Genomic DNA, 15,371 nt, shown 5'->3' with positions numbered 1-15,371 from the left:
TTTACCCGAAATGGAAAATTAAATTTTCATAATTCTCATTATTGGGAAGAAGAGAACCCACATGTTGTTCGGAGAACAAACTTCCAGCAACGGTTTTCCATAAATTTATGGGCGGGAATAATTCACGACACTCTGATTGGACCTATTGAAATTCCACAACGTCTCAATTCAAATCTTTATTTAAACTTACTTCAAGAAAATCTTCCCCAAATTCTCGATGATCTGCCTCTAAATTTACGACGTAACATGTTTTTTCAACACGATGGAGCCCCGGCACATAGTGGTCGCAATGTTCTAAATTTCCTAAACGAAAATTTCGCTGGACGGTGGATAGGGAGGCACGGACCGGTAGCTTGGCCGCCGCGTTCTCCCGACCTAACCCCGCTGGACTTCTTTTTCTGGGGATATCTAAATCAAAAAGTTTACGCCACCGAAGTCGATACCCGTGAGGAATTGCTGCAGCGTATCAATGATGCAGCCAATGAAATTCGTCAAAACCGTTTTAGCATCTTAATAGCTTCGAGAAGTGTTACACGTAGGGCAAGACTTTGTATCAGAGAAGGTGGAGGGTTTTTTGAACAGTTTTTAAAATAGCTTGTTGTCTGTTATCAAAATTAAGTTTCCATCTTATGATCCCTTCGAAAAGTGACGGTTGCAGCTAAATTGCGGAATACAGTGAGGAATGTCCTCCTTGATGTCAGCCTTCTGTTTGGAAACCTTCTGCCGTACTCGCGTTCTGCCGCGCAGCATTACCATCGCAAAAGCCATAAACAAATCATCATATCATAATTGTTCTACATCAATAATGTGTATTACTGATTACGTATTAAATTATTATTATTATTTTTTGTTTAAATTACTATGAAATTGACCAAAGTGGGATTAATTCAAGAGCGATTTTCTCAGAAACCGTTAAAGATAACGATTTGAAACAAGAGTACCTTTTTAACGTAAAACAGTTCGGGAAAACGGAATTTGCTGTCCAATTTGTTAAAAAGTCAAAGATGAAAAAGTTACACACGCAAAGTACCAAGGGCCCCCCCGTACCCACCCCAATGGACCTTGTGGAAATAAATGGATTAGTCCATCAAATTGCTCATCAAAATTTAGCTGTGTATACCAAATTTCATTCATTTATCACAACGCGATTGAGAGATATTGCAAAAAAATGATTTCCATTCCTCCCTCTTCAATGGGTCCCTGTGCCCTTAGGAAGCCTTTCCGGACTCATGTTCATATGAACTTTTTTTACTTAGTTTTGATCATAGAATCGGCCTGTTCAGGGTTGGCAGCTAATTATGAGACACCCTGTATGTCCCATAAAAATAAAAAAACTGACGTATCCAAGCAATTTTTACTATTTATAAGACATAAAGTTTTTTCAGTAGGCTGCACTGCACTGTACAATATATTAATCTAACATTATCTCTTGGAAAATTCTTATATATACATAGTTTTTAGAACAGTTTTCATTATCAGCATTTTTAGAACTAAATCACTTGCCAGACGTGGGATTTCTCTTTACAGCATTGATTTTTTATGGCCATATATATCAGTTAACTTGACCCGACGACATTGTACGATGAACACAGAAGCAATAATATGCAGTCGCAATCACAGTCACAGTCCCGTAAGCGATATGAAATCGTAAACATGTCTTCGTTAATATTCGTAATCGTTATATTCGTCTTAAGCGTGGATTACGGTAAATCACATAGTTGTTTATCTTTTAATAATGTCAGTATGCTATTATACGACAGAAATGGTAGAAAATTCAATCAAGGAGTTAATGGGTGCATAACAAGGACAGAGTTTGGAAATACTACAGTGGTAAAGGCGTACGTCAAGAATCAAATAATTCCTACACTAGGAAGAGACTCAGTGAAGCATATGAAGCACTTAACAATAGTTTCTTTTAATAACTGCGCGCTGGAAGAAATTTTGCCGGTAGCTTTTAGGAATGTACCAAAATTGACCACGATCGAAATGACTTTTGGTAAATTAAAGTTGATTCCTAAAGGTAAGTATTTCTTAAAACAAGTTAACCTTATTTTTTTCAATTTGAAATAAAACAATGTTCAATTTTGCGGCAATATCATACTCATTTGTTAGTAAGTTATAGAGGGCGAAATCAATAAGTGTCGTATCAAATAAAGGTCGGATTTTGACCCTGAATAATCCTATGTTTCAATTAACTAATTTTGGTAAACAATGATTTAAGACAATTAGGAACAGACCTAGTATACCCACGTGTTCTGAATGAGATCACTATGCAAATTTTTAATATAACGTACATAATTATAATTCTCTTAATTGTTTTGTCTTATACTCTTCTGTATTTCATTGCTTACCAATTAAACTAAATAAAAGCAGTGTAAATAACAAGAGAGAGTCTATAGAAAACCTATATTAAAACTTTTTGAGAGAAATAGTAAGTAATGCAACGATACAAAGACACACTTGTTAATTAAATTATAAATAAAATAAATAAATAAATATATTAAAATAATTATTAGGCTTTTATTTTATATGTACTTATTGTTTCACATTAAGTACTTTCACATTAAATATTTTCTATATGTTCTAACATTTTATATATTATATCTTATATAATTATTATTTTTGCGATCTTAGATCTTGTAAGCTAAACACAAACTTCATTAATTTAAAATTTTAATTCTACTTATAATATACAGGGTGATACACAACTTATCCAAAAAAATTTGAGAATAGATGCGGCATGAGAAATGGAGTCAATATCGTAAAAAAAAATTTTAAAATCCTTATAGTTTCCGAGAAAAAAATTATTGAAGTTATAGTACATTCAACCACTACATAGCTGGACAACTGTAGTCTCTAGCGTCATTCGCAATACGCGTGGAGAGCCACGTGACTTCTAATACTGAAATCCGTCGTTGCGGTAGTTTTTACCTGTTATCTGTGGTATTTACATCAGTTTTTTAGTAGTTAGTGTCAAAAATGGCTTGCGTGTATAGCAACTCAGAGTTGATGGATATCGTTTTAATTTATGGTGAAGCAAGACAACATTTGTATTATGGTGAAGCATTTGTGTTATGGTGAAGCAAGACATCATTTGTGTTAGTTCGTAGAAAGTGAGTAAGACGGACCCAAATGTGTTTACACGTTGGTGGATAAAATTTTGAACAATTGTTGTTGTAACATCGGGTATGTCAAATGATTTTATTATTTAAAAACACAAATTAATTTTATTAATAATTAATAAAGGCAAAACATTTGAATTTGCCGATATAAAATAGGTGCTATAAAATTCTATTTATTTCTTTCATTGCGAAAATTTTTGTCCGTTTTTATCACACCGCCTTGTCGGTCGCATTGTGCGAGGTCAGGTTTTACAGTGGACCAGTTTCCAGTGCCGTGCAGTATTGTATTTTTAAATCAATGTCTAACCGACCTTTTTGATTTTTTCTTTACAAAATTGTATTTGTAAGGGTCCCCTGTACATCCAGAATTTTTATTTTTTTTTGATAACTTCTGAATCACCCTGTATATTGTTCTGCGTAGGTAATAAATTTTAAGGCTAATTTTCATCCTAAATAGGCAAATATATTTTTAATAAAAACCCTACAGTGATTTTCCGAAAAACTGCTTAAAAAACGCCAGATCGACAGATTTAGTAACAGAAGTAGCTTGTCTAACAAATACGTCCTATTACATAAAAAAAAAATCATATTGCGTCCCGAATAATAATGAACAAAACTACAATTTGTAATATTTTTTCTTATTGTTATATTATACCGTTAAATCTATTTTTAAACTATACTTATCAAACTCTTTTGCAAAACAGCAATTATAATACAAACAAAAATAACTTTTACAGAACCCCATATTTTTGGAAATAACTACGTATCCATAATAACACGACAATTTCGATAAGTCACTGTCAAGCATAGATCTAATAGTATACTATATTAGATTTATGCTGTAAGTTTGTATTTTGCAAAAGTTTGTTTCTGAAAATGCCTCGTCACAACGAATTTACGAATTATGAAATGAGAATGATATACGAGAGTGCTCCCAGAAATACCCGATCTGACCTAGAGATGGCGGTAGTTGTTTGAAAAATATCACTGTATTAGAAAGTACACAATCTATAAAGCATATGTTTCAAGTTTGAAGACGCCATGTTGTTTAGTATTTGTTTGACAGCCATCAATAGTGAACGTTTTCAGTGAATTTGTGAAAATGGAGAAAATTGGTCATTGTCTTGATGAAACAACACTTTCTTCTTAGCCAAATGCGGCCGTTTTTACTTGATTTCTTCGCTCAAACGTTGCAATAAGTTCGCATAATACTCGCCGTTGATAGTTTTTCCTTTTTCAAGATAGTCAATGAAAATTATCCCACGCGCATCCCAAAAAACCGACGCCTTGACCTTGCCTGCAGATGGAACGGTCTTCGCCTTCTTTGGCGCCGGTTCTCTCTTTTCAGTCAATTGTTTTGATTGTTATTTTGTTTCGGGTGTGAAGTGATGGACACATGTTTCATCCATGGTTATGAAACGGCGCAAAAATTCTGCTTTGTTGCTGTGAGACTTCGCTAAACACTCAGTTGAAACATCTTCACGACACTGTTTTTGCTCGAGTGTGAGCAAACGCGGCACCCATCTTGCACACAGCTTTCTCATGTCCAAATTTTTAGATAATATGCGATGTACCGCACTTTTTGAAATGCCTACTATGTCTGCTAGCTCGCGCACTTTCAGTCGACGATCATCCAGTACCGCTTTGTGGATTTTCTTCACCATTTCTGGAGTCGTCACCTCATTTGGTCGACCACTGCGATAACGTTCACTATTGATGGCTGTCAAATCTTGCAATCTCCGGTGACTGCTTGTCAGCAGTCACCGGAGTTGACCGCAAAACCGTTTCAATTATACTCCAGACGCAGCAGTTACAATGTTTCCATTTTCCCCCTGTACAAAATTTTCTTGAACCAGACCGCGCTGAAAGCAACATTTTGCGAAAGATTTCTCCAATTACATAACAGGGATCAAACTTTTCTCGGAAGAATTGCCTTTACAGATGAAGCTGTTTTTACCCATAGGAAAAACTCTCCCTGCGGAGCGAAAAAAATCTACACGCAATAAAAGAGCATCACTTCCGACATGAATTTTCAGTTAACGTCTGGTGCGGGATTATAGGAAATTTTATTTTGGGACTTATCGCTCTATCTGCAAGGTTGATCGTCCAAAATTATTTGGAATTCGTTCGGCAAGAACTTGCTGAGGCTCTTGAAGAAGTACCTACCTACCCATTAATAATAGATGACAAATTACCGTGGTTCATGCACGATGGTGCTCCTGCTCATTACATTTAAATCAAGCATTTCCAAACCGTCGGTTTGGTCGAGGTAATGACTTTCCCTGACCTTCTCGCTGTCCGGATTTTAATCCGTTAGCCTTTTGGGGTCATTTGAAAGGAATTGTTTACAACTCTGTAACACCTAATACGGGAGAAGATCTTTTGATAGATTAAAAAACGCCTTACGACAAGTTAGACGAACATATATAACTCGTTTCCTATTCTCTATAGTTTAAAAAAACGTTTAAGGAAATGTGTCGAAGACAATGGAGGACACATTTATTATAAATTAGTAGACTTTTTGTTATTGCCACATTTGGGTATATTATGTTATTTATTATAATATTTATTATGTTTATTAAGGATACGTACTGCGTAGTTATTTCCAAAAAATATGGGTATGTGTTAATAAATATTTGCTGTAATCTTTTCAGAACTGAGCATAATTTCGACTTTTGATAGGTATACATTTTTTGTGTAGAATACAATTCTCTTCCTATTGCTGATAGTTGTATGTAAAAATTTAAACGTACAAAAAAGTTACAGAACAATATTCACAAAGGGTTGCAGTAAAATGAACGCCCTGTATTATTTAACCTAACAGGAACATAATCACTGCATACTTCATGAAGAGAAACAACAAATTTTGCTCAAATCGGTAAACTGGGTTCTGAGTTAAGGAGAAAACAATAAATAAGAAAAGAAACTTTAACACCCTTTTGCACATTTTTCGTTTAAACAAGTTTGGTTAAAACGACACTATTTGGGTTCTGGATTATAACCTTGAAGTATGTGAAGAACATTCGTTAGGTGATACCATGTTTTGTTATTTTCACTCAAGAGAGGGGCTCATACCAAGTATGGAAATATTGCATTAATGACAAATGTTTTTATCCACAATTTTTTAACTTCTGGACCAAAATGATAATTCGTAAAGAAACAACCGTTTTATCAATGATTTCGCGACAACGCAAAAATTTCAGAAAATTCGGATACAAAAGTTACGCTGAAATTGACTCGATATTTAGATATCTTCAAAATTGAAATTACTTCAACTTCATTCATCTATTCTATTAAAATAAGATGAAATTGTCTGATTATCCTTTAAAATTTATAAAATAGACAATCAAATCAACTTAACTAAAATTCTTCTTTTATTTAAATACCATTTTTGTAGGTATTTTCAACTCTGAGTTAACACCCCAGTTGGAACTGTTGAGGATTCACCACAATGAAATTGATACCATCGAAGATCAGTCGTTCTACAACATATCAAGTTTAAAACATGTCCAGTTAAATAATAATAAGTTAGAATCATGGAGAAGTGAATGGTTTGATGAATCAACATCTTTGGAGATAATAGATTTCAGCTTCAATCATTTAAGAGAAATCCCAAGTAAAGCTTTTATAAACCTTAAGAATATGAAAAATATTAGTTTTGATTATAACGACATTATGATAATCCATCCAGATGCCTTTAAAGAAATAAGAACATTAGCGTATCTAGGACTTAGTCATAACAAATTGACAGTTTTAAGCGATAAAAGCTTCCCAAACACACTTAGACTAAATTATTTTAAGATAAATGCAAATTATTTAACATTTCTTTCAAATAAAGTTTTACAAAAACTTGCAGCAGTGGAAATAAAGATAGATTTTAATCCATGGACTTGTCCATGCTTGCAACGTATAAACTATTGGTTGTACATTAAAAATGGTAAAATTAAGGTATCCGATGAATGCGATGGAAGTCACATACCCATCTGTGTAGTTCCTAACAACACACAGACTTGCTTAGATCATTTTGACCACGAGGCAATGTTAAGATATATAAATACAATTAAAGCAGTAAACATTTCTACACCTATACCTTTAAGTTGTGTTGCTTTTCAGTAATTACGCCTATATCAATAATTCTTGGTACCTACCTCATATACACCACGACCTTGAAATAAAACTAGGTGGACTCCACGAAGAGATATAAAATTGGTTCAAATTCATATAGGTACTTGTATGAACAAAATTCCCCAAAACGTCTGTACATCTCTATATAAAGTGACAAGGAAAGTTTAAGACCACTAAGATAAACAAATACATATTTTTATATTAAAGAATTTACCACGGTTGCACGTTTTTTTTATATAGAGTAAAAATTGATCATTTATGTAGTGAAAACATACTGTTCATGTATAAGCATTGTATCAGTAAATTCTAAGGATTTTTAAACTGCAATTTTTTTAATAATCCTCTTCTGTCTCAACTTTAAACAAATTAACTTTTCTGAACAAAATTCAAACTGACTGTAATAGCAGCAACACAACAAATTTACAGTACTGATTTAGTTTTCTCAAAACAAGTAAAAATAAATAAGTAAAATTATTTCTTAGGACATAGGGTAAAATACGATTTTTGATTAATTACTCGAGAAGCCAAAAAGATATTGGTGTACTACAGTTTGCTTGTAACAGTTACATTTATATAATATTTGAAAGAATCAGTTTTGTCGAAATTAGGTGGCGTTCATCTGCATATAAGAAAAGTTATTTGACATTAAATATTTTTTCCACCGATTTAGACATATTTCAGTAAGGCGTTCATCAGCAGCGAATCATGTATAAAAATAAATTATTCAGGTAGATTTCTCAACAATTAGAGATACATATGAATGAAAAAGTTCATATGATTATCTTTTATTCGAATAAATGCGAATTTGGTGAAAATTTTAATTTATTGAGTTTCACCTATACTCTGTTGTAAAAAATGTGCCTACTTTGTCGTAATTTTGGGAACAGTGAACAGTGCATTCTGGAGGAACAATTTAAGAAATTCAACGATTTTGTTTAGAAATAGTTATACAAGTCTACAAAAGAAAATTGTTTTTAAGATAAAAATAATTTTTTTCACATTTAAAACCTCTCAAAATATGTATTTCCAATTTCGACACCATTATTGGTTAGTTTTTAATAAAATTTTACAAGTACCTATGTAGATGATTATGTAAGAAAATAGGAAGTCTATACATCTTCAATGGCGACTCAATTAAAGACTGTAGGCTTTTTTTCGCGAGTGAAGTCGTATGTTGTAGTATGAGTAAATAAAGAGATTTAAACTACCTTACGACAACTAAGATCAAAAGAGATAGAAATAGTAACTACAAGTCAGATCTTCACCAATATTTAGTTGCAAAAAAAAAGCTTTGTGTTTCACATCCAATCCTTGAAGAATAGCCGAATCCCTACGATGGGCACTGATCAATCTACTCCCAATAAATCGAATGTGTCGGTGTCACACGCGCACAGACGAAGAGATCGAACAATTTTTAGTAAAGTTTGACTTGTTTTTGCCAACTTAGTGTTTGTGTTCGTTGTTTTAACATGGACGTAGACGATGTAATATTAACCAATGGCCTTTTTACCCCTAAGAAGAAAAAATCAAAACAATTGCGGGTGAAAGAGTCTTTTTTATTATATATAAGTACATATAATATACAATATTATATAGGCATCATATTTTATAACGTTATTGTAAAATAATCCATATTTTGGATTCCACAGCAGGTGCGGGTTGTTTTTCATACTCATCAATAAGTACCTACCAAACATTTTTCCCTGCTTCATTTTACTTTTTTTATCAGTTAAATGAATCACAAATTTAATTAAACTAGCACGAAGTCTATGATCTCATTACGCATCAACGAGCAACTGAATTTCCTTGACTTACTGCCAGTGGCGTGCACTGACCCAAGCCACATTTAATGAATTCATGAGAAGTCATTTTTCTCAAAAACCAAACATTTCATTTAAAAATAGTAAAATACCTTTTTACTGTAGAATAAATCGCAATGTACAAAAATAGAATAGAAATTATATTAAAAGTGGGGGTTATCAGACCCCCTTACGAACGCATATCATTGATCTATTTCCACAATAATTTGTAAAATCGATAGAGCTTTTCATTCGTACACTTCATACTAAATATAAAACAAATGGCTTTCATAGTTTAAGAAAAAACAAATAAAAACAAAAAAAATTTTCAAGAGCTTATATCTCTAAAAGGAAACCTTTGGAAGAAAAAGTATATACTTCAGTGACATTATTTTGAGGAGATCTATAGATAGTTAAAGTCCTAATCATAAAAAGTGAAATCACTGTATATAATTTCATTCTCACTCACCTGGCAGGTAAAATGTCCCACCGAAACGATCTGTCTTCTTGTAAATATTTATTTTTAGTCACATATATTATCCTGTAAAAATTTCAAAGTGCCTCAAGAATATTTTTTGTAAAAAACAATTGCTTCTCTAAAAATTTAATGGTCGCTTAAGCCGCGCAACCCTCCAGTAAGGTCTCCATTTTCGTATTTATTATAGGTATCACTAGAAGAAGTTTTGAACAATTTTTCACAGTGCCTCAAACACCTACTCAAAAATGTCTACCAGCTCTCCGATAATTTCCAGAAAAAATATTTTCCCTTGTTCTGTTTGTTTTGAGAGGTGTGGTGGACTGTAATGATTTAAGTTTTAAGTAAAGTATTTAAGTAGGTATTGTACTATGTAAACAATACATGATGCTATGAAAAATAAAAATTCAAAATAGGTAACGTTCATGCAATTATAAAATTAAAATGCTCGTTATTATTAGTCACACACTTAACTTATTTATCGCTAATCTCTAAAAGTTACCAATTCTTAATCCCATTATTCATTACATTACATTATTCTACAATAACTTATAAGAATATATTGGATAATATTTAACTCTATCACTTCTACCAGCAATGTTAAATTATTATAAAGCATAATCTGCTTTGTTCTCATTGCTCAAATTTTGATTTTTCAGCGTCATTTAAAAAAGATTCTATTTAATTTGTTCAGAAAAGCAGTTTATTTATTTTTAATTGCTTTAATTACTTTCTTTAGTGTAAATTCATTTCTAAATTTATTTTTAGATTTACCAACTACATATTAAAAATAAAAAGAGAAATAAGGTATTTTGTTTTTGAGACAAAGGGTGATATGTTAAGAAAGGACAGCATATCTTTACCTTTCAAGTTTGGAGACTGGGAAATATATAAAAGAAATGAAAATATATAAGTAAATAACAAAACTGTCACTCTGTATCTTAAAAATAACGCAGAAAACAACTACATTCATATGATTTTTTTCCCTACTTTTGGTCAGAAAAAATCTTGTATACATTTTTGTAAATAAAACATTATATAGGTATCTACCACATAATGAGAAAATAGAAAATGATTTGTTATTAATTTTACTTACCAGAAATAACTGAGATAAGTAACATTTTAATGGTAATTGAGAGCATCACTTAATAACACTGGTTATTTTCATAATTACCTACCACAAAATTTACTATTCCTCTTTTTACCAATTAAGTAGTAATCACATAATTTTCACCAGTTATAACCATATATGTAAAGCTTTTTTTGTGATGTTCTAAGTTTTTGAAAAGGTCTAGTTCTTCGTCAATTTTTCTTAAAATAAATTTTGAATGCAATCTTATCAAATCTTATCAAATTAAAATTTAAATAGACATTACTAGTGAGAAAAATAATTTTCCAACAAATAAAAAAGTGTCTGATTACTGATTGTATCTACGATTGTGTATTATAACAAAATCCGGGATGCGTAGTAATTTATTTGTTAGTTCTCGGAACGGATGGGCCAAAAAGTAAAATATTTCAGTCAACACAAATTATCAAAAGTTAAGGGCTCTCAAGTAGGTTTAGCACCGTCTTTCCGAGAAATTTAGCAATATTTTTGAACAAGTCCACTTAGACTGTCGAGGCCATGTGTTGAGCAGGTATAAAGAGAAAAATCGATATTTCAAATAAGTGCATTCCAAAGAACGTAGGAATTCCAAAAATAAGTTGTTAGAATGTTGTGAGGAAAAGAAAGTAATAGATCAAATAGCTGGTTTTTAGGCGGATTTTCCAAGCTATAAGGATAGAGTAAATGAGATTGACTAATCCGTCTCGTATTGCTACACGGAGTCACTAGAGGAAGGCTAGGGTTACTTGTAAGTTCAGTTAGTCACAAAATTATTTATACAAATGTAAGTCCAGTCAATTAGGTAATTATTAACACAGTATAATTATACCAAAGCGTCCCGATATTCAGGTTCCCGCCAATAAGATAAGAACAGAAACTTCTGGACCCAAGAACTGGGCGTGTCGAAGCGAGGTGCCGAATTCAGGAGAGATCCGAAAAACAGGCAGTTTTTCCTTAGGTTCCACATTGAGCAGCTGACTTAGTTTTAGAGTCTCGGGTTAATTTAATAATGGATAGTCATTCTAAATCTTGCTATGGATCGCGCATTCCTTGAATCTCGATACGCTGTCACGTGTCGATAAATTAATTAATAATGTTGTTCGAGCCTGTTTTGTTTTTATTGTTATTAAAACCCTTCCTGGAAGTTTTGGTGTTTCTTTCTTGTTCTTCCAACTTAAGTGTCATCCTATACAACCAACCACTGGATTACCTTGTACATGAGCGACATACGGTAAGTGTCTAGTATTCATTCTCTGAACGTACAACATTTCTAAGCTCCCACGTATTAATTAAAGTACCTATATTGATAATTATAAACTCCTTTTCGAGAATTGAATAGTAAACTCTTTTAAAATCCAGACTCGTTTGCTACTGGTCATAACAATATATAAATAAATAAAGAAATAATCCCTCAGGTTATAATATGAATAATATGATATGATCCTCAATAATTTAATTTTTTATTTCACAAATTTAATTCGAAATTTTTTTATTGTGAAATTTCTTTATATGAGCCTACAAATTATCTCCTAAAAAAAGTATTGGTTCCATGCTGAAGCATGGATAATAAATTATCAAAATATTATAACCACTTTAATTTTAGCGATTGTCACTGTGAACAACTGAAAATCCAGTTGAAATCAGTAATATTTTAATCAAAAACATGCAATATCCTAAAATTTACACAAAGTAATTTTGATACGTTTAATTAAAAATTGTACATTTTTTATTCATACAGATTAGGGTTACGTATGAAACAGCATATCTGGTATATGGCCTCCACAACATTGCAGGCACATACACAAACTTTTGTCGAAGTTGTTGGCATAAACCGTAAACTTTAAAAAACCCCAAAAAAAAAAGTCCAGCGGCATTATATCAAATGAACTGGGCAGCCAATTCTGATCACCAAAACGGGAAATTATATGACTAGGAAATGACATGCAGTAATTGAATTGTTTCTCGGGCTGTATGACATGATTGTGACACCGCCTTGTCGAAAGCACACATCGTCTAAATCCATATCTTGCAATTTAGGCACAATAAAACTGCATTACCATGTCACGATAATGACCACCATTAACTTTTATTGCCTGACCAGCCGCATTTTCGAAGAAGAATTAGACAAGGCAAAATCGGCGGCTTCATATTAACAAATTTGTGGATTTGATTTTTTTGCATAATCACCTCCGTGAGATATCCCTGAATGAGGATCAGAATGTTACCGGACGGTAACCTGGTCACAATTTGTTTAAACTAATTTTTTTTAAACAAATTGCAAAAATTACTTGTTTTGCTCCGAACAAATTTTTTTTTTAGTTTTTTTGGGGTATTCTAAACAAAATAGTTCCTATGCACTATGCTCCCAAAATCAACGGTTTCCGAGTTATAAACAATTTAAAGTATGAAAAAATGCAAAAACGGTCATTTTCAAGACTCAAAAACAATAACAAAAAATCAAATTTTTGATGTTACTAAAGATTAAAAGTAATCTTTAAACATCCCTTGACAAAATAGTGAGGAGTTATTTGGTGTAATTACATTGCAATGCGTATTATTTTACCTATTAACAATATACATTTTCACTTGTGCGCTGTGCCGCTTGGGCACTCCACTGTGCACAGACCCTATCAGCGCCTCACTTTTTCATATATCTCGACATATATTTTAAAGCACATAAAAAATAAAGAGTAACATGTCTTAAATTTATAAACATATTTATTTAAGCATGAAATTTTCACATTCATAGGCATTACAACCACATAAAATAACTCAAGTAACATTATTTTTTCTACAATTACATACTTTAGTTTTACATGTTTTCAAACATTTACATTACTTAATCAATTGATCAGGTATTGCATTATTTAACATAAATATGGGTAATACTGCACCATTTTCATCTAGTTTGTAACCGAAATTTTCTATAGATTCTTCTTCAACGTCTGGTATTTAGAGTATATTGAATTTTTCCAAATATACGTTAGCAATGATGCTCTTAATACGTGTAGTTTAAAGGCATCAGAAGTACATGGAATACACGGGGTTGGCGCACAGTGGAGTGCCCGAGAAGCGGCGCACAAGTCAAAATGTATATTGTTAATAAGTAAAATAATACACATTGCAATATAATTACACCAAATAACTCCTCAGTATTTTGTCAAAGTATGTTTAAAGATTACTTTCAAACTTTAGTAATATCAAAAATTTGATTTTTGTTATTGTTTTTGAGTCTTGAAAATGACCGTTTTTGCATTTTTTTTTGTACTTTAAATTGTTTATAACTCGGAAACTGTTAGTTTTAGGAGCATAGTGCATAGGAACTATATTGTTTAGAACACCCCAAAAAACCTAAAAAAAACTTTGACCGGAGCAAAACAAGTAATTTTTGCAATTTGTTTAAAAAAAATTAGTTTTAAACAAATTGTGACCAGGTTACCNCCACTGTGCACCGACCCTATCAGCGCCTCACTTTTTCATATATCTCGACATATATTTTAAAGCACATAAAAAATAAAGAGTAACATGTCTTAAATTTATAAACATATTTATTTAAGCATGAAATTTTCACATTCATCTGCATTACAACCACATAAAATAACTCAAGTAACATTATTTTTTCTACAATTACATACTTTAGTTTTACTTGTTTTCAAACATTTACATTGCTTAATCAATTGATCAGGTATTGCATTATTTAACATAAATATGGGTAATACTGCACCATTTTCATCTAGTTTGTAACCGAAATTTTCTATATTCAACGTCTGGTATTTAGAGTATATTGAATTTTTCCAAATATACGTTTGCAATGATGCTCTTAATACGTGTAGTTTAAAGGCATCAGAAGTACCTACATGGAATACACGGGGTTGGCACACAGTGGAGTGCCCGAGCAGCGGCGCGCAAGTCAAAATGTATATTGTTAATAAGTAAAATAATACGCATTGCAATATAATTACACCAAATAACTTCTCAGTATTTTGTCAAGGTATGTTTAAAGATTACTTTTAAACTTTAGTAATATCAAAAATTTGATTTTTTGTTATTGTTTTTGAGTCTTGAAAATGACCGTTTTTGCATTTTTTTTTTGTACTTTAAATTGTTTATAACTCGGAAACTGTTGGTTTTAGGAGCATAATGCATAGGAACTATATTGTTTAGAACACCCCAAAAAACCTAAAAAAAACTTTGACCGGAGCAAAACAAGTAATTTTTGCAATTTGTTTAAAAAAAATTAGTTTTAAACAAATTGTGACCAGGTTACCAGCCTGTAACATTTTGATCCACATTCAGGGACATCTCATGGAGGTGATTATGCAAAAAAATCAAATCCACAAATTTTTTCATAAGCCGCCGATTTCGCCTTGTATAAATGGTTTGATGATGCCTTCAGCCCAAAATCTGCACCAGACAGTAACACATTGTGGACACATTTGTTTCTCAACTATAGTGCCGAATTGACATCCGTGGACTCTCAGCAACACTGACGAACTGTTTCGATGTTTTATATGGAACGACTTGTTGAAGGAATTAGTGATCTTAAACAGAGTGTTTAAGATCATTAATTGATCCAATCTCCCTGAATTTTTCAATAATTGATCTCTTCACAGCTGATGAAGATTGATGACAAATTCCAAACTGTAGCTGCCGAACCTTCATTATTTTTAAAATATTGCTCAACAATGAACACTCATTCTAATAGATCAGAATTTGAAAAACCAAAATGAAAAATTACTGAA

At 32.1% G+C, this 15,371-nt stretch overlaps 1 protein-coding gene across 2 annotated transcripts; it reads left to right on the top strand.

Moving 5' to 3' along the window:
- Nucleotides 1–1,611: 1,611 nt before the first annotated feature.
- On the top strand, nucleotides 1,612–7,568 carry LOC108911340 (slit homolog 3 protein-like). Of its 2 annotated transcripts, XR_001964497.1 has the most exons (3): nucleotides 1,612–2,020; nucleotides 6,520–7,301; nucleotides 7,385–7,568. XR_001964497.1 is itself a non-coding variant. In XM_018716255.2 (2 exons), the coding sequence occupies exons 1-2, from the start codon at nucleotides 1,654–1,656 to the stop codon at nucleotides 7,236–7,238; spliced, it is 1,086 nt and encodes a 361-aa protein (XP_018571771.1). In that variant the 5' UTR covers nucleotides 1,612–1,653; the 3' UTR covers nucleotides 7,239–7,568. The 2 variants fall into 2 exon arrangements, 1 of the variants encoding a protein (XP_018571771.1); XM_018716255.2 differs by having other exon boundaries at nucleotides 6,520–7,568.
- Nucleotides 7,569–15,371: the final 7,803 nt, after the last annotated feature.

Source organism: Anoplophora glabripennis, unplaced genomic scaffold, assembly GCF_000390285.2.
Source record: "Anoplophora glabripennis isolate ALB-LARVAE unplaced genomic scaffold, Agla_2.0 scaffold676, whole genome shotgun sequence".
NCBI lineage: Eukaryota > Metazoa > Arthropoda > Insecta > Coleoptera > Cerambycidae > Anoplophora > Anoplophora glabripennis.
Note: the sequence above shows the minus strand (reverse complement) of the source record. Positions and strands in the feature narration are given on the sequence as shown.

Excerpts from the sequence above, each read along its gene's own strand:
- LOC108911340 (XM_018716255.2), top strand. The coding sequence starts at position 1,654 with ATGTCTTCGTTAATATTCGTAATCGTTATATTCGTCTTAAGCGTGGAT. Across the intron at positions 2,021-6,519 it reads ATTAAAGTTGATTCCTAAAG|GTATTTTCAACTCTGAGTTA; the intron begins GTAAGTATTTCT and ends CCATTTTTGTAG.